The sequence below is a fragment of the Odocoileus virginianus genome, chromosome 3 (assembly GCF_023699985.2).
Source record: "Odocoileus virginianus isolate 20LAN1187 ecotype Illinois chromosome 3, Ovbor_1.2, whole genome shotgun sequence".
In the NCBI taxonomy this organism is placed as follows: domain Eukaryota; kingdom Metazoa; phylum Chordata; class Mammalia; order Artiodactyla; family Cervidae; genus Odocoileus; species Odocoileus virginianus.
In genome coordinates, this window is record NC_069676.1 from 24,880,247 (window position 1) to 24,907,098 (window position 26,852).

At 38.6% G+C, this 26,852-nt stretch overlaps 1 protein-coding gene, 1 long non-coding RNA gene and 1 pseudogene across 15 annotated transcripts in view; 1 reads left to right on the forward strand and 2 right to left on the reverse strand.

The window, feature by feature from the left end:
• The window catches only part of GRAMD2B (GRAM domain containing 2B), a 129,554-nt gene extending 127,459 nt beyond the window's left edge, over positions 1-2,095 (reverse strand). For all 3 annotated transcript variants that reach the window (XM_070465090.1, XM_070465089.1, XM_070465088.1), the window contains exon 1: positions 1,841-2,095. In XM_070465090.1, the coding sequence (XP_070321191.1) occupies positions 1,841-1,968 (128 nt within the window). In that variant the 5' untranslated portion in view covers positions 1,969-2,095. The remainder of the gene's footprint in view (positions 1-1,840) is intronic.
• LOC110128585 (uncharacterized) overlaps positions 1-26,852 on the forward strand; it is a 146,402-nt gene that overhangs the window by 12,158 nt on the left and 107,392 nt on the right. For 11 of the 12 annotated variants that reach the window (XR_011486783.1, XR_011486782.1, XR_011486786.1 and 8 more), the window contains exon 2: positions 17,836-18,023. This is a non-coding gene — a long non-coding RNA (uncharacterized lncRNA). Of the gene's footprint in view, positions 1-17,835; positions 18,024-20,048; positions 20,159-26,852 lie in introns of all 12 variants that reach the window. The other variant, XR_011486789.1, reaches the window with a different exon arrangement.
• Positions 12,790-13,180, reverse strand: LOC139034347 (large ribosomal subunit protein eL27-like; annotated as a pseudogene).

Sequence of the window (26,852 nt, forward strand, 5' to 3'; positions counted from 1 at the left end):
AATTTTTCCTGGTTAGATCTTGAGCTCCAAGAAGAGTTTGCACTACAGTCAATGTAAGAGAAGGATTAGGTAGACAGAGTAATTAAAGAAACAAATTTCAGGAAAATATGGAAATAATCCAAGAGTTTTACATTTTCAATCAGAATTGTACTCTTACCCAAATAACTATAATGCAAGTAATGTAGTTTTATTTTATTGATGAATGGAAAAATTAAACTCACTTTAAATAGATGTATTGAGAAATATTTTACATAAATTCAGGCTCTTGATCTCAAAAACTTTAAAAAAGTGATTGAATTTGTCTTCCTAAACTGACAGTCTAATATGTGAATGCTACTAGTGGGATTTCTTTATTTTCTATTTAATTTTTAAAAGCTATAATTTTGAGTACTTTTTTGTGTAAATGATTTAAAATGATTAAAAAATAAATCAGACAATTGACTTTCTGGATATGGTGCTATGCAAAAGTGAAGTTCAGATATGGAGGTTCCTCTTCTACTTAGACTTGATTACTTTGCATGGAAGTTACATTAACGTTTATGCCAGATGGAAAGTAAATTTTAGGTGGTTAGCATGCTGTAATGTATATAGAAGTAGAAATAATAAACATGAAACATAATATTATAGACCAACGTCATCTCCATTAAAAACATTTACACTGAAGTTGGATGAGTTATAATCTATAAAAATTTGATTGCGTTGTATATCTGAAACTCATGTAGTTTTGTAAGTCAGCTAAACCTCAATTTTATAAAAGTTGGATGAGAAACTTTTTCTTGTAATGGATTTCCACCTGCACTTGATTTCCCCATTGTATAAGTTGCTAGAAAATTATTATGAGACAAAATGAATAAAGAGTAGAAAAATGAATTTTCAAAAAAAATGAATTTTCATTAAAATGATAAATTATCAGAGTGGTGTTCATGTAGGTATTAATAATTATAGCTAAAAAAGATATGTTCTGAATCTAGTCAAAGCTGCTATAAATCATTTTACAGTAAGTAGCAGGACCAGACTACAGCCAGTATTATTTTAACATTTAATTTAGAAAGCTCCAAAGAAGGAAACTATTTTGATATTTTAATAATTACTATTTTGATACTTGGGTTTCCTGGTGGCTCAGACAGTAAAGAATCTGCCTACTATGCGGGAGACCTGGGTTTGATCCCTGGGTTGGGAAGATCCCCTGGAGAAGGGTATAGCAACCCACTCCAGTACTCTTGCCTGGAGAATCCCCATGGACAGAGGAGCCTGGCAGGTTAGTCCATGGGGTCACACAGAGTTGGAAACGACTGAACGATTAAGCACACAGCATATTCTGATACTTATACCATAATTTTGACAGCAAAGGAGGTTTTTGGTTTAACTATTTGATTCAATGAACATGAATTTGGGCAACCTCTGGGAGATGGTGAGGGACAGGGAAGGCTGGAGTGCTACAGTCTATGGGGTCTCAAAGAGTTGGACATTACTTGGCAATCAAATAACAACAACCACACCACCACCAACAGCAGTTTGGTTTCACTTACTGTGAACCTGAGAGTGGGTCAGGAACCGAGTAACTGCATAGCTGGCTAGCTTGCCAGTACGTATTAAATAGTACTACAATTATTATTAAACAACAATTATTGTCCCTGCATGGTGATGAGTTCTATTTGCTCAGCAACTCACATCTTTGCTATGTACTCCCTTAAAATCCACCAGCCCGGGGGCCTGGGCTGTGCCCTCTGTTTCTCCTTGGCAGAATCCTCCCCTTGGGGATGAGGCAGGAGCTCTCCAAGCAACAGCTGTCGGGTGGCCGAGGTCATGGGGTTGGGGCGGGCAGAGAGGATGCACCCACCTGAGAAACACCGCGCCGGGGCTGTCAGGAACGCTGCTGTGGGCCTCTGAACCCGACTTGCCTGGGCTGCCTGGAGTCTCAGACCAGAACATCGTGTCATTGCTTGGTGAGAGCCTTTTCTTCACCATCGTACACTTGTCAGTCGCCAACTCAAGAAGTAAACTCAAGGGCTCATTTTTCAAGCTCCCCAATAATGTGAAAATTCAGCCTTGTTCGGTTTCTGCGTTGCAGGAAGCTCTTTCTTTACATGAGTCCTAATCTAGCTGAGGTGATTTTTTCTTTTTTTTTTTTTTTGAAGCCAGTTAATGAGTAACATGTAAGTATAACATGGAGTGGTTTTCATCCTACCCACATTTGCTCTGAAGGAGAAATAAACATGTTTGGCAGACTCAGCTTTCAGTTTACTAATAGGAACACCATATGACTCTGGATTTAGGCCAAAACATCAATGGAAACTCAAAGACTTAAAAGAATGAGATGCAGAGACTGGCAGTAACTAAACATTAAAAGCAGAAATGTTTCCTTTAACCTCCTGAGCCTGATCAAAAGGGCAGGGAATGTGCTTGACGTATAGGAAATAACTAGCCCATGTTTGGTAAGACACAGGAGGCTGTGTGCTGTGGTGCTGAGTCTCTGGGACCTGGAGAGCTCTAGAGTTCTTATGGAAGTGATACGGACAAAGTTAGGGGAGCTTCAACATTCAGGCTGTATATTTTGCTGGTTATATGAAACTGTACTTGGTACCAAAATGGTGATGACAATAAAGACCAAAAAACACTAGGAGTTAAGGGCTCAGACTCCATCCATTGCATGCTGGCTGTCTAACCACAGGTGATCCCAACCCTGCCAAGCATATCAACCATGCTTCTCTCACAAGATTAGAAGGAAATCATATTGGAGAATATTCTACATATTATCATTTTTGTTATTTAGAACCCTACTAAGAGTGTGAAAGTGAAAGTGTTAGTTGCTCAGTCCTGTCCAACTCTTTGTAACCCAGTGGACTGTAACCTACCAGGCTTCTCTGTCCATGGGATTCACTAGGCAAGAATACTGGAGTGGGTTGCCAATCTCTTCTTCAGGGGATCTTCCTGACCCAGGGATCAAATCCAGTTTTCCTGAATTGCAGGCAGATTCTTTACCGTCTGAGCCAGCAGGGAAGCCCACTAAAAGCAGGAGGGAAAATGAATTTACTGTGTGATGATCTTCAGATCGTCAATCACTTAATGTTTCTGCACAAGAAAAACATCAGTTTTTCACCAGTGCTACTAGTGGCAGGGAAGGATTTAGCTCAGAGGAGCTATATTCTCTCTCTTCTGTTTCCCTTGTGATGAGTCAGTGACATTGGAGAATGACTGCCTTAAGTGAAGTACACAGATTCTGATAGTGGAAGAGAGCAAAGTTTCCTGGGAAATCAAACCTTTAGCCTTGCTTTTGTTAGCACTTTGCTCTAACCAGCTGATAACCAGTCAGGGGTAGGTTTTTGCTTCTCTGTGTGCAGTACCGACTCTAAGCATACTTTTGAAATTATTAGATAAAGTGTATATTTCAGTAGGATTTTACTGGTGCCTACCAAAATGACCAGTTTATCCCAGTTTGTCCAGAATATCCTTAGTTTTCAGCATTGAATGCTCCACATCCTAGGAACCTCTTAGAGTTGGGCAAACCAAGGCAGGTGGTTATCCTGGTTCCAGGTGTTGTCTGTTGGTGTAACGCACCAACTGTGTAATGCAGAACTGTGTAATGCACAATTCTGATGGTGTAATGCACCCAGCTTCCCTCATTTTTTTTTATAGTGCAGTATACATATTTCTCTTTTTCCATTTATGTTTCCCCTATGTACCCCTTTTGTGTTGCAATTATGTTAGAAAGATATTAGGTAAGGTAATTTATACTGAAGTGGATTAATCAAACCCATCATGACCTAGTGATTATCATATGAAGTGAGTCAGACAGAGGAAGACAAATATGATATCACTTATATGTGGAATCTAAAAAAAATGATACAAATGAATTTATTTGCAAAACAGAAATAGACTCATAGACATAGAAAACAAACTGATGGTTAACAAAGGGGAAATGTGGGGGAGGGATAAATTTAGTTTGGGATTAACAGATACACACTACTATATATAAAATAGATAAACAGCCAGGACCTACTGTCTAGTACAGGGAACTATATTCAGTATTTCACAATAACCTGTAATGGAAGAATCGATCTATTGATAAAACCTGAATCACTTTGCTGTACAGCTGAAACTTAGGCAACATTGTAAACCAGCTATACTTAAAAAAAAAAAAAAAATCAAATCCATTACCAAACCTCTATAATAGCAGCAGCCTATAAGGTAATTTCTGTTCCTTATGAACAAAAAAGTCTCATCCGCACAGATACTACAACCAATGAAACATAATGTTACTGTTTCCTAGGCTGGTTTGGATTTTAACTGGGGGCAATGCTTAACTCAGGACAAAATGTCTCAAAAGGAAGAAATCCTAGGGTCAGCAGTGTCTTTGGATGTATTTTTCAATAGAGAAGATTTCTTAATATTCACTCAAATCAACAATATTTTATCAGCAAGTCTCCATGCTAGCTGCAGTGAGTGATACAAAAATATTTTAAGAAATGGGTCCTTGCTCCATTGTGTAGCTAGGAAGAGAAAATATACGTAATTGAGAAGTTAACTAACCAATGAAAGAGGGAGGAAAGCAGTAAATCAGGCTAGTATTTCTTGAATCTCTGTACTATCTAACATCTTTTGTGTCTATGTAGGATCTCTGCTAGATAATTTAATAATCACATTTAATCATTGCCAAAGCCATATCTTTACAGATGATGAAAATATATCTTTAAAAAAGTTAAGCAATTTGGCCATCATTAAGTGGCCATAAGAATGTGATCTTGCCAGATTTGATTCACTCATTCAAGAAATGTTTATTAAGTGTTACTTTTTAAAAGGAGGCAACGTTATCTGAGACTGGGATAATTTAGAAAGGCATAGAGGAAAAGGTGGAGTTTGAGTTGAGCTGTGAAGATTGAGGAGATACTAGAAAGGCAGAACAGGAAGGGAGCAGGGCTTGTGAGCAAATAAACAGGCACGGACCATGCATGTATATGAGAGTGGAGTGTTTGTGTCAGGGATGTAGGGGAAGAACTTTGAACATCTAGATGTTGGCTGAATTGTGAAGGACCCTGAATGCTGGTGGGTAGTTCAAGCTTTATTTTGTAGGCACTGGAAATAAAGTGAGGAAAGATTAGTCTGATGGCCATGTGCATAATGCTTTAGAAGCAGAAGGAAATGAGTGGATTCACTACTGCAATCATCTGGTGATATGGTTGTTTCATAGAGGCAGCAACTACTAGCCTATGGGAGGCAGCCCTGAAGTAGTGGAAACAGTGTTGACTGAACTCTTACATAAGATATCAGGTTCATTCCTTATCATAAGAAACTGTGTCAGAGATGAGATTTGCTGAAATTCTAGAGCATGGGTCACAAACTCAAATGCCTTCAAGACCCAGAAGAGAAGTAATACCATGACAGGGGAGAGGGGGCATAGAAGTCTGTAGAAAGGGGGAGAGAAGTGGAGCGCTCATGCCCTCCCTGGAACCTGTCAGTGTGAAACTACAGATGCTGGTGGGAGAGAGCAACTCACACTTGGCTGAAGGCAGGATTCAGTCATGGCTTTTCTACTGAATTCCACTTCTTGATATGAGCTACCAATGATCAGTCTTAAAAATTTTGCTAGTAGTCATGTCTGCACTTTATGTTCAAACAGGAGTAAGGTTCTGATAGCACATGACCACTGAAAGAAATGTGACTGATTACTTTAGTTTTTAAATGGGTGACAGTTGACAGCTGTGCATCAATCTACACCTGCAGACACTCAGCTGCCACTGTTTGACCCCTTTGGCTGTGTTTAGATGTGGCCTATACTCAAAGCACTTTTAGCCTTTGCCACAACTTTCATTTTTATGTGGAAAAATGGAAATGAAGACCAGGTGACAGAGACATTGGCAAAAAAAGAAAAATAAAGTATTATCTGTGATAACAACCAGAATACAATGAAAATAAAAATAGCAGAGACCTTTCATATCTTTCCCTGGAAAGGGAGATTAATAAATAAAACTAAACAAGATAAAAACTGACAACTAGGAGGCAGTTTTAAGTAAGACCACCAATGATGGAAATATCTCATTTTTCTGATGCTTTCCAGTAAGTCACAGTGCTGTATCTTTATCAACAGAGATTATAAAAGGCAAAGTGGTTGACTGAGGAGACTTTACAAATAGCTGAGGAAAGGCGAGAAGTGAAAAGCAAGAGAGAAAGGGAAAGATATACCCAATTGAATGCAGAGTTCAGAGAATAGGAAAGAGAGATAAGTCCTTCTTCAATGAAGAATGCAATGAAGTAGAGGGAAATAATAGAATGGGAAAGACTGGAGATCTCTTCAAGAAAATTGGAAATATCAAGGGAATGTTTCATGCAAAGATGGGTGCGATAAAGGACCGAAATGGTAAGGACATAACCAGAGGCAGAAAAGATTAAGAAGAGGTGGCAAGAATACACAGAATTGTACAAAAAAGGTCTTAATGACCCAGATAACCATAATGGTGTGTTCACTCAACTAAAGTCAGACATCCTGGAGTGTGAAGTCAAGTGGGGCCTTAGGAAGCATTACTACAAACAAAGCTAGTGGAGATGATTGAATTCCAGCTCAGCTATTTCAAATCCTAAAAGATGATGCTGCTCTCAATATGTCAGCAAATTTGAAAAACTCAGCAGTGGCCACAGAACTGGAAAAAGTCAGTTTTTATTCCAATCCCAAAGAATGTTCAAACTACCAGACAATTGTGCTCATTTAGCATGCTAGTAAGGTTATGCTAAAAATCCTTAAATCTAGGCTTCAGCAGTATGTGAGCCAAGAACTTCCACATGTAGAAGCTGGGTTTATAAAAGGCAGAGGAATCAGAGATCAAATTACCAACATTCATTGGATCATTGAGAAAGCAAGGGACTTCCAGAAAAACATCTACTTCTGCTTCATGGACTACATGAAAGTCTTTGACTGTGGGGATCAAAACAAACTGAGGAAAATTCTTAAAGTGATGCGAGTACCAGACCACCTTACCTGTCTCCTGAGAAACCTGAATGTGGCTTAGAACAATGCAACTGAATGCAACAGTTAGAACCTTACATGGAACAACAGACTGGCTCAAAATTGGGAAAGGAGTATGTCAAGACTGTATATTGTCACCCTGTTTATTTAACTTATATGCAGAGTACATCATGTGAAATGCTGGACTGGTTGGATCACAAGTTAGAATCAAGATTGCTGGGAGAAATATCAACAGCCTCTATATGCAGATGACACCACTCTAGTGGCAGAAAGTAGAGGAACTAAAGAATCTCTAGACGAGGGTGTAAGAGGAGAGTGAAAAAGCTGGCTTAAATCTCAACATTCAGAAAACTAAGATTATGGCATCCGGAAGGCAATGGCACCCCACTCCAGTACTCTTGCCTGGAAAATCCTATGGATGGAGGAGCCTGGTATGCTGCAGTCCATGCGGTCACTAAGAGTCAGACGCGACTGAGCGACTTCACTTTCATTTTCCACTTTCATGCATTGGAGAAGGAAATGGCAACCCACTCTAGTATTCTTGCCTGGAGAATCCCAGAGACGGGGGAGCCTGATGGGCTGCCATCTATGGGGTCGCACAGAGTCGGACACAACTGAAGCGACTTAGCAGTAGCCGTAGCAGTACCATCAAATTCATGGGAAATAGAAGGGAAAAGGTAGATGCAGTGACAGATTTTATTTTTTGGGGTTCCAAAATCACTGCAGATGGTGACTCCAGCCATGAAATTAAAAGACGCTTGCTCCTTGTGAGGAAAGCTATGACGAATCTAGACAGCATATTAAAAAGCAAAGATCACTTTGCTGACAAAAGTTAATATAGTCAAAGCTATGGTTTTTCCAGTTCAGTCACTCAGTTGTGTCCGACTCTTTGTGACCCCATGGACTGCAGCACGCCAAGCTTCCCTGTCCATCACTAACTCCCAGAGCTTACTCAAACTCATGTCCATTGAGTCGGTCATGCCATCCAACCATCTCAGCCACTGTCATCCCCTTCTCCTCCTGCCTTTTTTCCAGTAGTCATGTACAGATGTGAGAGCTGGGCCGTAAAGGAGGCTGAGTGCTGAAGAATTGATGCTTTCTAATTGTGGTGCTGGAAAAGACTCTTGAGAGTCCCTTAGACAGCAAGGAGATTAAACCAGTCAATCTTAAAGGAAATTAACCCTGAGTATTCCCTGGAAGATCTGATGCTGAAACTGAAGCTCCAATATTTTGATCACTTGATGTGAAGAGCCAACTCACTGGAAAAGCTCCTGTTTGCTAGGAAAGATTAAAGTACAAGGAGAAAAGGGTGGGAGAGGATGAGATGGTTAGATTGCATCACTGGCTCAATGGACATGAGTTTGAGCAAACTCTGGGAGATAGTGAAGGACAGGGAAGCCTGGTGTGCTGCAGTTCATGGGGTTGTGAAGAGTTGGACATGACTTAGTGACTGAACAACAATAACAACAATCATCTGATAAATTGTGTAGGAGTTATGGTATATTCTGTTTTGTTTGATTTTATACAAATTGGTAATATTAATAACTTCCAGAGAAATATTTATGAGCAGTATATGATTTTTTAATGTCCCCATAATGGATTCTTTGGTATTATTTTTATTGTGGTTAAATAATGTGGTTAATGTGGTTCATAATGTTTTACCATAAGGTTTATAAGACAAAATACACAAAATATAAAGAAAATTTAAAAATCATCTATAATCCTCAGTTCCCAGAAATAATCACAGTGAATATTTTGGCATCATTAAAATTATGTTTTACTCTAGTTCAGTTCAGTCACTCAGTTGTGCCCGACTCTTTGCAACCCCATAGACTGCAGCACGCCAGGCCTCCCTGTCCATCACCAACTCCTGGAGTTTACCCAAACCCATGTCCATTGAGTTGGTGACATGATCCAACCATCTCATTCTCTGTCGTCCCCTTCTCCTCCCCCCCCAATCTTTCCCAGCATCAGGGTCTTTTCAAATGAGTCAGCTCTTTCCAACAGGTGGCCAAAGTATTAGAGTTTCAGCTTCAGCATCAGTCCTTCCAGTGAACACCCAGGACTGATCTTTAGGATGGACTACTTGGATCTTCTTGCAGTCCAAGGGACTTTCAAGAGTCTTCTCCAACACCACAGTTCAAAAGCATCAGTTCTTTGGTGCTCATCTTTCTTTATAGTCCACCTCTCACATCCATACATGACTACTGGAAAAACCATAGCCTTGACTAGATAGACCTTTGTTGACAAAGTAATGTCTCTGCTTTTTAATATGCTGTCTAGGTTGGTCATAACTTTTCCTTCCAAGGAGTAAGTGTCTTTTAATTTCATGGTTGCAATCACCATCCGCAGTGATTTTGGAGCCCAGAAAAATAAAGTTGGCCACTGTTTCCCCGTCTGTTTGCCATGTTTTACTCTAAAGGACTGTCAAATTGTTAATCCTGGAAAAATATTCAACATTTACTAAACAGATTTTTATTATTTCTAAGGGGTCTTTCATTCAAAGTGAGGGAAAAACAGATACATTTTCTCAGTTGCCTCCCCACAGCTGGAGCATCTGGGGCCAGAGAAGTTGATGTAGAGTCAGAAAAGACATGTTTGGAGAATTTCATGAAACAGATTTGAGCAAGATTTGTTTGGGAGTAAGCACAACACTGGCCAAGATGTTTCTAGTCTAGGAACTAGATGGTAGATAATGAGATTTTTAAAACAAAAAAGCATCTCAAGATATTTCACATTATAGATGATGTATCCAGAAGAGTTAGATGACCCACCCAAGGTCATGTGAATAATTATATAGTGGCAGAGGTGGAGCTGCCTCCTGGACTGTCTCTTCACTCCTGGCCTGGTAACCTGGCTCCTGTTCACATCATGAGGGTCTGCAGGATTCCTCCTCTTGTCACTCACAGGAGAATGAGAACATATCAGGGAGCAGCAGCAGCCCACCTGTGTTTGCTGTTGCCTTTATACATTTCTTTTCTCACTGCTATTGTGTGAAGCAGCAGTTTTTCTTTTTGATATTAACTTTTTAAGACTTCGTCATTAATCATAATATTTAAAATTTTCTCCAGCTCTTTGAATTTCAGGGATTTTTCTTCCCATATTTTGCTATTGGATTCTAGGGCCGGTACACATTTTATTTAAAAACACAGACTCGGGTAGAGAGGGAGGTGGGAGGGGGGATTGGGATGGGGAATACTTGTAAATCCATGGCTGATTCATGTCAATGTATGACAAAAACCACTACAATATATAAAGTAATTAGCCTCCAACTAATAAAAATAAATGAAAAAAAAAAAAACACTGACTCTCTGTGCTTGAATTCTTATGATGCAACTTAATGGCTTTAGTTTTCTAATCTGTGCAATGGGACTAGTAATAGAACTTACCTAATAGGTTTGTTGGGAAAGCAAGTTAGTTAATACTTGCAAAGACTTTGAATATTGTCTGGCACATAGGGAGCACTCAGTAAGTTGCTATAATTATTACCAACTTTTATAATTATTTTTATCAACATTTATAAAAGTGGGAAAAGGCAACCCACTCCAATATTCTTGCCTGGAAAATTTATGATAAAATCATAGGGCCTTATATACAGTAACTAATTATCTGTTTTTCAAGGTTTTCAAAAGAGCCTAACACATTATTTACATAACATAAACTCCACCTGTTCAAAGTGTATAACTTAGTGGTTTTTAGTTTATTTACAGAGTTACACAACCTTCACCATCGTCTAATTTTAGAACATTTTCCTCACTCCAAAAAGAAGCCTTGTACCCCATGAGCAGTTACTCTCCATCCCCTCACAGCCTCCTTTCTCTGCCCTCAGCAACTGCTAATCTACTAATGTAACTGCTCTATATGAGAGAAAGTACCTTATCTGAGTATTTTATATAAATGAGATCAAGTGTAAACAAAATCATACTATATGTGATCTTTTTTTTGGCTTCTTTTACTGGCTTCTTTTACTTAGCATGTTCCACTGGCTTCTTTCACTTAACGTGTGATTTCACCCACATTGTACCATGTATCAGTAATTTATTCCATTTTGTGACCAAATAATATTCAACTCTGTGGATACTAGAGAGGGAAATGGCAACCCACTCCAGTATTCTTGCCTGGAAAATTCCATAGACAGAGGAGATTGGTGGGCTACATACAGTCCATGGGATTGCAAAGAGTTGGACATGACTTAGCGACTAAACAGCAACTATAGATATACCACAATTTATTTATCCATTCTTCAGGTGATGGGTATTTTAATTGTTTCCACTTTTTGGCTTTATGAATAATGCTGCTATGGAAATTTGAGTACAGGTTTTGTGTGGTCATATATTTTCAGTTATCTTAGTTGTATACCTTGGAGTGAAATTGCTATGTTTAACTTTTTAAGGAACTATCAAATTGCTTTTCAAAGTGGCTGCACCATTTTATATTCTAGCCAGTCATGGATGAAGGTTCCAATACCTCCATATGCCTGCCAATACTTATTATCTTTTCTTTTTGATTGTAGACATTCTAGTGGATGTGAAATTGTATCTCATTATGGTTTTGATTTACATGTTCCTAATGACAAATGATGCTGAGCATTTTTCTGTGCTTATTGGCCATTATAACTCTTATTTGGAGAAAAATCTGTTTAATCCTTTGCCCATTTTCAAGTTGGGTTGTCTTTTTTATTATTGAGTGGTATCCTTCATATATTCTGGAAATAAGAACCTTTTCCACTATATGATTTGCAATACTTTCTCCCATTCTATAGGTTCCTCTTCACTTTCTTGATGGTGATCTTTGAAGCACAAAAGTTTTAATTTTGGTAACATCCAATTTATCAATTCTCTCTTTTATCACTTGTGCTTTTGGTGTTATATGGAAGAAATAATTGCCTAACCCAAGATCATGAAGATTTACTCCTATATTTCTTCTAAGAGTTTTATAATTTTAGCATTTACATTAGTGTAAGGTCTTTGATCCACTTTGAGTTAATTCTTAAATGTATTATTTGTTAGGGGTACAACTTCATTCTTTTGCATGTTGTCCCAGCACTTAACTCTTTGGCCAGTTTTCCTGACACTATTGTTGAAAATGAATTGACCGTAAATGTTAGGTTTTATTTCTGGCTAACTATTTTAACAATAGAATTAGAAACTTACTCACAATTGATTAATCTGATCAACACTGATTCTTTTGAAGACGTGTGTTTTTATCTTTTTCATATGGTCTACATAAGTCCAGGACCAGTATTTTTGTTTTTTTCCCTTTATCCTTCTTGGTAATCCTGAAATCATGTTTTTTAGGTGGTTGTTTATTTCACCTGTTTGTAACAGTGATATAACAAAGAACATTAATAGTAATGATTCTCTACAAAATCTTCAAGCATTTAGAAGGGAATGAACTAAAAGACCAGTCTTAAAGACTGGCAAAGAGAAAGAGATTCACTTACTAATATGTTTCTGTGTACTATTGATTACTTTTCTTCAATTTAGCATTCATCTTGTAACATTAAAAAAAAAACCAGTAATGAATGGTGAGGCTGGGCTGAATTTACAACAACTGACTGTGATGGTACTGTCTGTGACAGTTTAGCCTTAAAAAGTTATTTTATGGTATCTTTAAGATGTGAGTCAGTATCGAAGTGTGAAATTTATGGAAGAAGAAATGTACATGGATAATAAGTGAAAAATATTCTCTACTAGTTATAAAAAATGCAGATGATGACCTAATTGGGTAACAAATTAGCAGTTTTTTTTAAAGATCACCAAATTTGTGGTGATGATAGAAGGCTTTTTTTTTTTTTTTTCGGTATTTTAAATGACCAAAACAAGACAAACCTAAAACTGCAGCTTCTGGAAGAGCCATTTGTCCTTGCGGGTCTTATATCTCTCCTTGAATTTGACCTTGGTGTCTTGTTGAGAGTAGGATCTCTGAAGAAGTCCTTATTGATAATTATTTTGTCCAAGGGAATATCCACAGAGTACCTTGTGGGGCATGAGGTGATTATAATTGTAAACTTTCATAAAAGACTTGATTTTTGACCTTTTAACAATTTTCATCTTGTTAATGGTGGTTGTCAGTTTGTGGTCAATTCTAGCCCCCCAGAGCATGGTTGTAGCGTTGGCCTGAGGTGCTATCATCAATGTTCTTCATGATGACTACTTTGTGTCTAGAGTAGCATCTGGCCAAGATCAGATCCATAATACTGGATTTCATGAACTTGTCCATTTCAGCAGCACCACTTGAGACTACAGCTGGTGGTAGGCTTCTTAACATGTACGTGTTTAATGCTGGAAATATTCCATAAAGGAATTCTCACCCTCATTTTGCAGAGGAGGAAGCTGAGGCTTGTGAGTTTCATGAACTCATCCCACATTTCACAGCTTGTGTGTGACCAAGCTAAGACTCAAACCTAGGTATAAATGCTGATCTACCCTTCTATAGCCACAGGGAGAGGTTAGCCCAGACTGGTCAGAGGTCATCGTGAGATTTCTGGTAAACCAGAGTTTGAATTCTGCCCTATGCTTCTGTGCAAACTCTGTAGAGTAAGGTGGGGTTTGGTGGTTGCCTGGACCATCATGGGGCTGAGGAGATAGACTATTTCTCTGAGAAACTGTGTTCCATGTTAGGTTTTCAGGGAGGGAGGATAAAGAGTGGAAGTGAATCTATTTGTTGTGTAATTTCTGTATTCCTGGCACTTTACATATAGAAACTTATTTAACCCTCCTCTAATGCTAGGAAACTGGTATATTTCTCATCATTTCAGAGATAAGGGAACCAAACTCAAGAAAAACAGCTTTTTTTTTTGCTAGTTCACACATTCAGTTAAACAGCAGCAGAGCTAAAATTTAAATGCAGGCCTATGGAATCCAAAGTCTTTCTGCTGTTATACAGTTTTCCTGAAAGGAAAATAAAACACATGGTTCCTGTTTCTGATTTCTTCAACTTACTTACATATTATATTACATTTTATGTTCTCATCATGCCTCATGCAGTGTATGTATGCCTTCACAGGGTCTGTGTGTACCCATTGTGATGCCTTCAAATGTCATTCTGAGGCCTTGTATTAATTGCCCGGGTCTAGGCTGAGACTGATCACCTTCCCAGAAAAGAATCTTTTGCAGATAGGATTCTTTGAGGGATATTTAAACAGTTGCATTCATAGTTGGAACTATAGAGGAATTAAAAAAAAATTCAACACCTTGCCACGTACATGGTGCTCTGCTAGTAGGTTTACGAACTTTAATAAACACGGTAAAAGTAAAAAAAACTAAAAGCCTAATCTACAGTGTCTGCTTATAAGGAAGTCAAAGAAACTAACCTAAAACCGAATCTATCTTTCTAGATGAAAAGGAACTTAAAACCAAAACTTGCAGAGTTGCACTGCAAGTTGCACAAGTAACAGTGCAAGTATGTAATCATCCTCTTCCCTTGTATATAACATGATGAGTTCTTCTGGACAAACTGTGTCCCAGGTTGCAACCATACTTCCAAGTCCTTCCTAGAATTGTTCATGGTCTCCCTCCGCTTGAATTCTCCCTCTTCAGCTTGAATGACACGAAGAACTTTAAACTCTACCAGTTCTCCTTTGCAATCAACCTATAAGCAAAAGGCATTTGTATCAGAGATCCCTGAGCACTGGGGACCACTCTTGTTTGTGCTCAAATCCTTGATGATTAAATATAGAAACTTCCCCTGATGGGATCTCCTTCCTGTGGAGACTTTCTGTCCTTGAGATACTCAAAAGACCTTTAATGCAGCAAAGAGGCAACATTCTACACTTAACTACATTTTCCAGGTCTGAGACCCGTCACAGTTCCAGGTCAGGATCCTTTGGCTTCATTGCTTTCTCCTGGAGCCTACTCTTCCAGGGCATGAGCCATGCTTGGAATGTCTGCTGGATGCTGCTCTTTGCTGCCAGGGACTGTTGTCTTTTCTACATCTTCTAGAGGCTAACTAATCTTCAAGAAACTCTGAAGAGTGCCAGAAAGAAGGAACTTGGAGTTTACTCCTGACGTGGCCAATAACAGGCCTTTCAGCTAAGTGGCCTGTTCTTCCCTCACAAATAGTATATAAGAAAGTTTCTCTTTCAGGGTCTGGTTAGAGGGACAGATCAGTCACATCTGAAACCCACATGTGAGAGTCAGGAATTGACCACAGAGACTTTCTATGTGACTTCTAGGATAATGTTATCCTCTTACCTGGGGAGCTTCATCTTTTCTTGAGGCTGGTGTGGGGTTACTTTCATTGACCCCTTATTCATGATGACCCCTCATTCATGATTCATGACACCAAATCTGATGTCTTTCCTCACCTTAGAAAACAGTACCTGCTACCTCAGAGATTCCACCCTCATTCTTCCTAAATGGTCTTCAGTTTACTCCCTGAAGTTCATGACTGTACATTATTTAAATTAAACATGCCCAGCATAATAACTTTCATATTCATGTGAATTAAACATAACAAATTTGATATTATCAAAGTATTGATAAAACATCAATATTTTGTCACCTATGTCTCATCTGTGCTTTCTATAATCAGAATATACTTTTTTTTTCATTTTTTCTTAAAAGAACATGTTTTATACTGTATTCATCATGGTTCTTTTCTCACTATGGAGGCTCAATAAATACTTATTGGTGATAAACCTGCTATACTTAAAGCCAGATTTACTAGGAAATTGATCTTTTTTTTATTCTTCCTTCTTTTTAGCTGTTCTACCATGACACTAATGCAGACACTTAAGTTGATCATTAACTAGAAAAATAATAAAATGACACTAAATTTCTTTTTTTTTGCTCTGTTTCAAACAAAAGTCGAATTGACTGAACTCAAATGTAAATATTTTAGAATAGCTAATTCATTTTAATCTAAGACTATTGCACAACAAAATGTATATGGGGAGATGATTTATTTGTATTGGAAATACTAAGATGAAGGTTTACATAGAGCAGAGAGAGTGCAATTTGCTTGAGTTCAAAACTAGATAATAGAACTAGAGACTTCCATGCATAATATTATTAAATATACACATAATTTTATTCTCTATCATTTCTTTCCTACTCTTTCATGCAAAATTTGCCCTTCCATCCTGTGTTACATTGAAGGCATTAATGATCTCAATTAAATTAATGGCTTCTCTCTGTCCATACTATCTGTCTGATAACCTTGGAGTCCCTGATCCTCTAACTTGGGCTGCCTTTTTAACTTGCTTTGGCCATATAATGTAGTAGGAATGATGTGGTGACAGGTCTGAGTCAAGAAGCCATGTGTATTTCTGCTTCCTTTCTGGCTCTTCTGTGGTCACCATGGCAGCATGCCTGAATTAGGGGCATGTTCCAGGTGAGACCCAGTGGAGCACAGGTGAGTCATTCCAGCTTTTATAGACCATTTAGCTCCTGGTTGACCTGCTATTTGACATGTGACTGAGTCCAGCAAAAATCTAATTGGTCTAGATCAGTAGAACTGCCTGCTACCATGTGGATTCATAAACAATAAGTAACTGTTTTAAGCCCATATGTTTTGAGGTGGTTTGTTATAGAGCAATAGCCAACTTCTTCAGATTCTACATTCTTATCACTAATGGAGTAAGATGATAATAGCTCCTTTTAGGGGCACTTATATTTTACCTGTTGTCAACTGCTTGAGTTATGTGAAAGTAACTTTGAGAGTGTCTTCAGTTTCACTAAATGAACAGAGGGAACTTAGAGACTGTAGTGGAATCTTCCTGGGGGAATAGCTGAATGTGCTTCAGAAGGCTTTTCTCATCAGAAATAAGGAAAGGTAGCTTTAAGGTAAGGTGGGATAGAGGACATCTTTTAAAGATATAGACACTGTTGGGCTTCCCTGGTGGCTCAGATGGTAAAGAATCCACCTGCAATGTAGAAGACCTGGGTTTAATCCCTGGGTTGGGAAGATTCCCTGGAGAAGGGAATGGGTACCCACTCCAGTATTCTGGCCTGGAGAATTCCATGGACTGTATAGTTCATGGGGTCGCAAAGAGTCAAACACAACTGAGCAACTTTCACTTTCAGCAAACAGTTGCTACCACATCCCCCTCCTCCCTATCCTCCCCTTCAGCCCTCCTACTTTCCATGAAAATCCTACAGCAGCACCTGCCACTTACTCTTGTCAGGTGTGTTCTGGAAGTCCTTCTTCTTACCCCTGTCTTGACCATGTTCTATGTCTTTGCACTGAAGCTCTTGTGACTTCTTTAGTATAAGACGAAGCAGGTTTCCAGTCCAGCTCATGCCTGACATATGATGGGCCCCCAGGCATGCTAAGGGTTTTTTTTTTTTAATATACAATCATTTATTTATTTTTGGCTGCACTTGGGTCTTCATTCCCTTTGCATGGGCTTTCTCTAATTGTGGCAAGTGCAGGCTACTCTGTTGCAGAGCACAGGCTCTAGGCACGTGTGGACTTCAGTAGTTAAGGACACAGGCTCAGTAGTTGTGGCTGGAGGACTTTAGAGTGCGGGCTCAATAGTTATGGCCCACAGGCTAAGTTGCTCTGAGGCATGTGTGGTCTTTCCGGACCTGGGATGGAAACCGTGTTCTCTGCATTGGCAGGTGGGTTCTTAACCACGGTGTCACCAGGGAAGTCCATGCCAAGGGTTGATGTCTTTGTGCTCCCGTCTTCTCTGTAAAATGTTGGTGAGAAAGTGCCCTCTGTGATGCACTATTCTTTTTCTCCATGGTGTAATCTTCCAGTTAGGGAAAAAAATTACCTGTTGCTTTTTAAAAAGTTAGTTGAATGTTCTTTTGATCACTGGTAAAAGACACTTTCTACTGATTTAGAAACTTTGAGTTATGGGTCAAAGCTTTAGCAAATATTAACTCAAATATTAATATATATCTTTTCTGTATTCTTCTTTACTATAGGTTATGAGATATTGACTATAGTGCCCTGTGCTATACAGTAGGCCCTTATTGTAAAAAATCTGTTGAACTTTAATAACTCAAGCTTAACAGAGATCCTGGAAACTTGTGAACACCTTAGAAAAACTTCGTTTTGAAGATGTGGAGACAGATGATTCTTAAGATTTCCTTCAGTTGTAAAGACATCTGAGGTAATGTAAATATTTTAATTCTATTGGAATGTACTGCAGAATCCACTTTTACCAAGGAATGAAATAGGGAAAAAAAGTAATATCTTGTTGATAGTCCACTCTGTCATTGAGATATCTGGCATTTAGATATTTTATGTATTCATTTATTCCTTGCAATAACCATATGGAGTATTATTATTCTCATCTTAACTATATCATATTATAAATAACCACTACAGTCTTATTGAGAGAGTATCAAGCATTAGTGTAATCAGTGGGCTCAGGCCTCAACACTCTTCTTTATCTACACATGTTCTCTAAGTGATATTATCTAGCCTATGGCTCTAAATTCTATTTATGTGCTGATGACCATCAAATCTTATAATCTCCCCCTAACTTTTCCCATATTAAATAAACATCTCAAACTTACTTCTTACCACACCAAAATGTTGAAGTCACAGCTCTCCTCCAAACATTTCCAGTCAGAAAAGAAGATGCTAAGGGAAAAACAAGTCCTAAAACAGCTTTCCTCAAGCCCTGCTCAGAGAAAGACTAAGACAACTGAAATAAGTTCAAGGAGAAAGATGCTGAGTTATTTTGGTGCTTTATACTCCTTTCCTAAAAGGTGGAGAGACGTGGAGGAGATAAAAGGGAAAATGAATATACTGTTTACTCAAAGGGAAATGCTCAGGAAAATTCCATCTTTAGTATCCTGGCACCATCTAGTGGTTAACATATCCTGTTTCAGAGACCAGACATTTTTGTGGATGGTATTAATAGTTCTCAGACTTTCCTGGTATGTCTTAGAATCCTGTGTGCTCAGTCCCTTCAATTGTGTCCAACTCTTTGGGACCTCATGGACTATAGCCTGCCAGGCTTCTCTGTTCATGGAATTTTCCAGGCAAGAATACTGGAGTGGGTTGCCATGCCCTCCTCCAGAGGATCTTCCCCACCCAAGGATTGAACCCAGATCTCCTTTATTGCAGGCAGATTCTTTATGGCTGAGCTACCCGGGAAGGGTTTGACATAGGGTTTAGGCATGAGAGTTTTGAAAAACAAGTTACACAGGTGATTCTGCTTTAGTTGATGGTTTTGAAACTCAGAACCATCTCTTGGAAATAGTCTCTAATTTGTATGATTTTCCCTCTCCTTTCCTTCACCCTTTGTAAGAAGTATTTATACAGGATATTTTATACAATAGGACCAAATTGAATTTTGAGAAATGCTATTTTGAAATTCTGAGGATTTTGTGATGCATTAAAATCAAAACAGAGTTGAGAAGTTGTATGTGTATGGGGAGTGGTGTAGGGTGGCCCCAAACCGATGTGGCCAATCATTGCTCTGGTCTGCCAATCGCCAATTAAATAGGACAGAAAACATTTGTAATCTATTTTCAAGGTTCCTCTTAAATTTTCCATCGTCTTCTATCCTATTGATTTTAATAGTTAAAACTTTTCACCCTTTTATTTTGAAGGTTTAAGTCATCTCAGATTTACAAAATATTTCAAACATACCAAGAATTTTCATAACCTTTCATCCAGTTTCCTCAAGTGATAATACATTGTGAAACTGTACCACAATTATCAAAATCAGCAAATTAGCATTGATACAATATTATTACCTTACACATAGACTGTATGTGAATTTTCTAATTGTTCTGCTAGTGCTCTTTTCTTGGTCTGCAGTTCAATCCAGATTCTCATGTTGTGTTTAATTAATGTCTCCTTAGCTTCCAGTCTGTGATACCCCTTAGTTTTTGCCTTTCATTAAACTTGATTTGACTCTTTAAAAAGTACTGAACAGTTAGTTTTAGAATATAATTCAATTTGTGTTTTTAAAAAATTTTATCTTATTGAAGAATAGTTGATTCACAGTATAATATTAGTTCCAGGTGTACAGCATAGTGATTCAAAATTTTTATAGATTATACTCCATGTTTAGTTATTATAAAATATTGGCTATATTCCCTGTGCTGTACAATATATCTTTATAGCTTATTTTATATATAGTTTGTGCCTCTTAATCTCCTGTCTATTTATCTTGAAGATATACCACATCTTCTTTATCCATTTGTCTGCTGATGGACATTTAGGATGCATCTGTATTGTGGCAAATATAAATAATGCTGCTATGAACCCTGGAGTGCAGCTCTTTGAGTAAGTGTTTTTGTTTTCTTCTGAGATACACCCAGGAGTGAAATTGCTTGATCACATGGTAGTTCTATTTTTAGTTTTCTGAGGAAACTCCCTATTGTTTTCCACAGTGGCTGCACCAATTTACATTCCCACCAGCAGTGTAGGAAGATGTCCCGTCTACACATCTTCTCTAACACTTGTTATTTATAATCTCTTTGATGACAGTCATTCTGATAAGTATGAGGCAGTTTTTCATACTGGTTTTGATTTTCATTTCTCTGATGATGAACAATGTTGAGCTTATTTTCATGTACCTGTTGGTCATCTGTATGTCTTTTTTGGAAAAATGTCTATTCAGATATTCTACCTATTTTTAAACTGGGTTGTTTATTAATACTGAATTGTATCAGCTGCGTATGTATTTTGAATATTAATCCCTTATTGATCATATTACTTGCAAGTATTTTCTCCATTCAGAAGGTTGTCCTTTCATTTTGTAGTTTCCTTTGCTATGCAAAACTTTTTAAGGTTAATTAGGTCCCATTTATTTTTGCTTTTGCTGCCTCTTGGCTAAGTTCAGCATATCCATTTTTGCAAGAAGTGATGTTTGAGTTCTTCTCTGCACTGGATCAAGAAATGCATGATATCAATTATCCCATTATTGACTCATGGGAACCCATGGATTGCACAACTGGGAGCTCCTGGACTTTTCCAGGAGAACTTTGATATAAGGATTCCTGAGACTGCCCAAAGAAATGGATCTTCAGATATGACCTCAGACATGGAACAGCAGTGACAATGGCTAGTTGATTCACATTTTGTTGGCTGCCCTGTGATTTCACTTGTGGTTATACTGGGCAGTTCCATGCAGATTTCCACTAACTTTAAGGTGACACAGTCTCCTGTTAAGTGCTTCACCTAATTCCCCAGTGTTTCCTTTGGCATTACAGATGTTGTGAGGAACTTTCTAGGCCATGGTATGTGCCCACCTTTGGGAGCAACCCTAGTTGGTGGAATAAGAGCCTCATTATAAAGTGTTTTGAAAGGGAGGTTCAGAATTTTATCCAATAGACAGAAATGTTTAAATGGAAGAATAATAGCAGGGAGAATTTTAATTAGGATCCTAGATAATTTGGTGGTGACATGGAGATTAGACTGGTATAGGAAGTAAATGGGGGCAGACACAGATGTCAGGAGTCAACTAGAATTGTCCTGATTAGAAATACATTGGGCCTAAATATGGCAGCAAAGTGCTGTAGAGGTTTAAAGTTGGAGATATGATAGTAAAATTCCAAATACATCAGCCAGTTTTCCTTAGTCAGTTGTTATGTTACATAATAAAATGGGTTCTGGGTGCCTGTCTCAGGTATCTCTTGCTGTGAAATGAAACTTCATCAAATTTGGTGGCTTACATCAATCAGAGAAGAAAAAGAAACAGAAGGAATCCAGATTGGAAAAGAAGAAGTAAAACTCTCACTGTTTGCAGATGACATGATCCTCTACATAGAAAACCCTAAAGACACCACCAGAAAATTACTAGAGCTAATCAATGAATATAGTAAATTTGCAGGATATAAAATTAATACATGGAAATCTCTTGCATTCCTAACAATTCATAACACTAACAATAAGAAAACAGAAAGAGAAATTAAGGAAACAATCCCATTCACCATTGCAATGAAAAGAATAAAATACTTAGGAATAAATTTACCTAAAGAAACAAAAGACCTATATATAGAAAACTATAAAACACTGATGAAAGAAATCAAAGGTGACACAAATAGATGAAAAAATATACCATGTTCATGGATTAGAAGAATCAATTTAGGGAAAATGAGCATACTATCCAAAGCAATCTTTAGATTCAATGCAATCCCTATCAAGCTACCAACAGTATTTTTCACAGAACTAGAACAAATAATTTCACAATTTGTATGGGAACACAAAAAACCTCAAATAGCCAAAGAAATCTTGAGAAGAATGGAACTGGAGGAATCAACTTGCCTGACTCCAGACTATACTACAAAGCTGCAGTCATTGAGACAATATGGTACTGGCGCAAAGACAGAAATATAGATCAGTGGAACAAAACAGAAAGCCCAGAGATGAATCCATGCATCTATGGACACCTTATTTTTGACAAAGGAGGCAAAAATATACAATGGAGAAAAGACAATCTCTTTAACAAGTGGTGTTGGGAAAACTTGTTAATCACCTGTAAAAGGATAAAACTAGAACACTTTCTAACACCATGCACAAAAATAAACTCAAAATGGATTAAAGATCTAAATGTAAGACCAGAAACTATAAGACTCCCAGAGGAAAACATAAGCAGAACACTCTCTGACATAAATCACAGCAAGATCTTCTATGAGCCACCTCCCAGAGTAATGGAAATAAAAACAAAAATAAACAAGTGGGACCTAATTAAACTTAAAAGCTTTTCCACAATGAAGGAAACTATAAGCAAGGTGAAAAGACAGCCTTCAGAATGGGAGAAAATAATAGCAAACAAAGCAACTGATAAAGAATTAATCTCAAAAATATACAAGCACCTCATGCAGCTCAATTCCAGAAAAATAAACAACCCAATAAAAAAAGGGCCAAAGAACTAAACAGACATTTCTCCAAAGAAGACATAGAGATGGGTAACAAACACATGAAAAGATGCTCAGCATCACTCATTATCAGAGAAATGCAAATCAAAACCACCATGAGGTACCATCTCATGCCAGTCATAATGGCTGCTACCAAAAAGTCTACAAACAATAAATGCTGGCGAGGATGTGGAGAAAAGGGAACCCTCTTACACTGTTGGTGGGAATGCAAACTAGTACAGCTGCTGTGGAGAACAGTGTGGAAGTAGAACTGCCATATGACCCAATAATCCCATTGCTGGGCATACACAGCAAGGAAACCAGAATTGAAAGAGACACGTGTACCCCAGTGTTCATCACAGCACTGTTTACAATAGCCAGGACATGGAAGCAACCTAGATGTCCATCGGCTGATGAATGGATAAGAAAGCTGTGGTACATATACACAAGGATATATTACTCTGCTATTAAATTTGAGTCAGTACTAATGAGGTGGGTGAAACTGGAGCCTATTACACAGAGTGAAGTAAGCCAGAAAGAAAAACACCAATACAGTATATTAACACATATATATGGCATTTAGAAAGATGATAATGACGACACTATATGCGAGACAGGAAAAGAGATACAGATGTAAAGAACAGACTTTTGGACTCTGGGAGAAGACGGGGGTGGGTTGATTTGAGAGAATAGCATTGAAATATGTTTATTACCATATGTGAAACAGATCACCTGTCCCAAGTTTGATGCATGAAACAGGGCACTCAAAGCTAGTGCACTGGGACAACCCAGAGGGATGGGATGGGGAGGGAGGTGGGAGGGGAGTTCGGGATGGCAGACACATGTACACCTGTGGCTGATTCATGACAATCTATGGCAAAAACCACCACAATATTATAAAATAATTAGCCTCCAATTAAAAGAAATAAATTTAAAAAATTTGGTGGCTTAAATCAAAAACTTATTTGTTCAAAAAGTTGGGCTGGAGACTTCCTTGGCAGTCCAGTGGTTAAGACACTGTGCTTCCACTATAGGGTACATGAGTTCAATCACTGGTCAGGCAATTTTGATCCCACATGCCATAGGGTGAGGCCAAAAAATAGAAGAAAAAAAGAGTTGGGCTGGATTCAGGTAGGCAGTTCTTTTGCTGTCCTTTTGGAGTGTATTTAAGAAGTTGTCTTCTGAGGTTTGATTGATGGTTAGTACAGTTGACTTGAGGGCTTCCCAGGTGGCTCAGTGGTAAAGAATCCACCTGCTAATGCAGGAAACACAGATGTAGGTTCAATCCCTGGGTTGAGAAGATCTCCTGGAGGAGGAACTGGCAATCCTCTCTAGCATTATTGCCTGGAAAATCCCACAGACAGGGGAACCTGGTGGGCTATAGTCCATGGGGTCACAAAGAGTTGGACATGACTGAGTGACTGAGCACACACACACACAGTTGACTTGAACAACACAGATTTGAAGTATGTGAGTCCACTAATACATGGATTTTTTTCAGTAGTCAATTATGTGGTAGGTCGCCATTTCCTACTCCTGGGATCTTCCCAACCTAGGGATTGAATCTGTGTCTCTTGCATCTCCTGCACTGGCAGGGGATTCTTTACCATTGTGCTGGCTGGGAAGCCCACATATAAACATAGTAGAGGAGATTTATTATAGGAATTGTCTTACACAGTTATGGAGGCTGAGAAGTCCCACAATCTGCCATCTGCAGGCTGAAGAACCAGGCAAGCCTAAAGGGTGAGAATCTGGATCTCTGATGACTGAGGACAGGAGAAGATGGATGTCCCAGTTTAAGAATAGAGAGAATTCACCCTTTCTTTGCCTTTATGTTCCAATGGGTTGGATGATGCCCACACACATTGGATAACTCAGATTCTCTTAACTCAGTCTATTGAATCAAATGCTAATCTCTTCCAGAACTGCCCTCACAGACACACTCAAAATAATGTTTTACCAGCTTTCTGTGCATCTCTTAGGCCAGGTGAGTTGACACGTATATTAATTATTGTTACCAAACGAGGTTTGTTTTGCCTGACACACAGTACACCAAAATGCTAAGACAGTGAGGTTTGCAGCAAAGAGTGGGTTTATTCAAAGGCAGCCAACTAAGGAGACCAAACAAATCTTAAATATGCCTCCCCAGGGTAAGGGGCTGGGATATTCATGGGATAAAGAAGTGGTATATTGATGGGCTGGATCTGAGGCATGGAGAGTGTGGGACTCTGGGGAAAGGTGATTGGAAAAGGTGTGATCATGCTCTGCACAGGCATAACTCAGCTCCAGGCCTCTGCATATGCAAATGGCACTGAGATGACTCTGAGCATGCTCAGCTGGAGGGTCGGAGGTCCTGTTCGGTCTTAACCAACTCAGCTGAAATGGACACAGCTGAGTCCACTTTCTTGGACAATAACTTGAGCAAACATCTTTTTGCTTAGGTTATGTGTTACTTGAAGGTCAAGCAAATTTTTTTTTTCCACTTATTTTTATTGGGAGGCTAATTACTTTACAATATTGTAGTCATTTTTGCCATACATTGACATGAATCAGCCATGGATTTACATGTATTCCCCATCCCAATCCCCCTTCCCACCTCCCTCCCCACCCGATCCCATTGGGTCTTCCCAGTGCACCAGCCCGGAGCACTTGACTCATGTGCCCAACCTGGGCTGATGATCTGTTTCATCCATGATAATATACATGTTTTGATGCTGTTCTCTCAAAACATCCCACCCTCACCTTCTCCCACAGAGTCCAAAAGTCTGTTCTGTACATCTGTGTCTCTTTCTCTGTTTCATGCAAATATTTTTTTAAATTTATTTTTTAGTTGGAGGAAAATTGCTTTACAATGTAGGAGGAAAATTGCTTTACAATGTATTCTTTTCTGCTGTACAACACCATGAGTCAGCCATAATTATACCTATATTCCCTCCCGCTTGAGTCTCTCCCCTCCCCTCACCCCACCCCTCTAGGTTATTACAGCACACTAGGCTGGACTCCCGGTATTATACAGCAACTTCCCACTGGCTATCTATTTTACGCATGATAGTGTATAAGTGTCAGTGCTACTTTCTCCATTCATCCCAACTTCTCCTTCCCTTGCTGAAGGGCATCTTAAAATGACCTTGATTAGTGAAGGCAGGAGAAATGGATTTCACTTGTCACCCATGGTTTCCCCATCACAGTCAAGGACTTCAGCTGAGGGGACTTGTCTTTGCTCCACACGACATCCTCCTTCACAAGTTTTCTCTTGTGAAAGCAGCAAGTCCAGGAGGTGAGAGCAAAGTTTCAAGGCCTCTTTAAGGTCTGAGCTCAGAGTCACATGGTGTCACTTCTGCCTGTGGATCAAAGCAGTCACAAGTTGACTCTGTCATTGTGATGAAAGGGACTCCATCCTTTGATGGAAGGAGCTAGATTAATTTATGACCATTTTTAATTTTAGTATATTTTAGTAGCTAATGAATGAATTTTGGGTGCCGTGTCCTCTTACTTGTGGATTTTGTTTTAAAGCAAGAATTCATATTACTCATGTGCTGACAATAATTTCTACTCTTATACTAATACCCAGGTAAATATTTCAGTGTGTATATTCTCATTCCTGATAACTATTTTAAGCCAGAACCCTTGAAATATGTGACAGGTTTAGGTAAACTTATGTAAGGAGAAAGATGCAGGGGAAAGCTTAGATTCTCAGAATAAATATTTTCTGGGTCACTGGAATCAATTACTATCATTTTAAAATGATAGCAAATGTAATACTTCAAATGAATTGTTTTTTAAACTAGCAAAAGTTTTTTCATGTGTGAATTTTTGTAAGGAAGAAGAAAGGGATATTTTGTTTGCAGAATATGACATCAATATTTATGGGAACATTTTGACAATCACTCTAATAAACATTTTCATAATAGAATAAAAATGTTTTATTTATTTATTTATTTATTTATTTTTATTTGTTCTTGGCTGCACTGGGTCTTCGTTGCTGGGTGGGTTTTTCTCTAGTGGCAGGGCCTGAGCTTCTCGTCGGGGTGGCTTCTCTTGTTGGGGACGGGCTCTCGGGTGAGTGGGCTTCAGTAGCTGTGGCTCCTGGCTCTAAAGCTCAGCTGCAATAGTTGCGG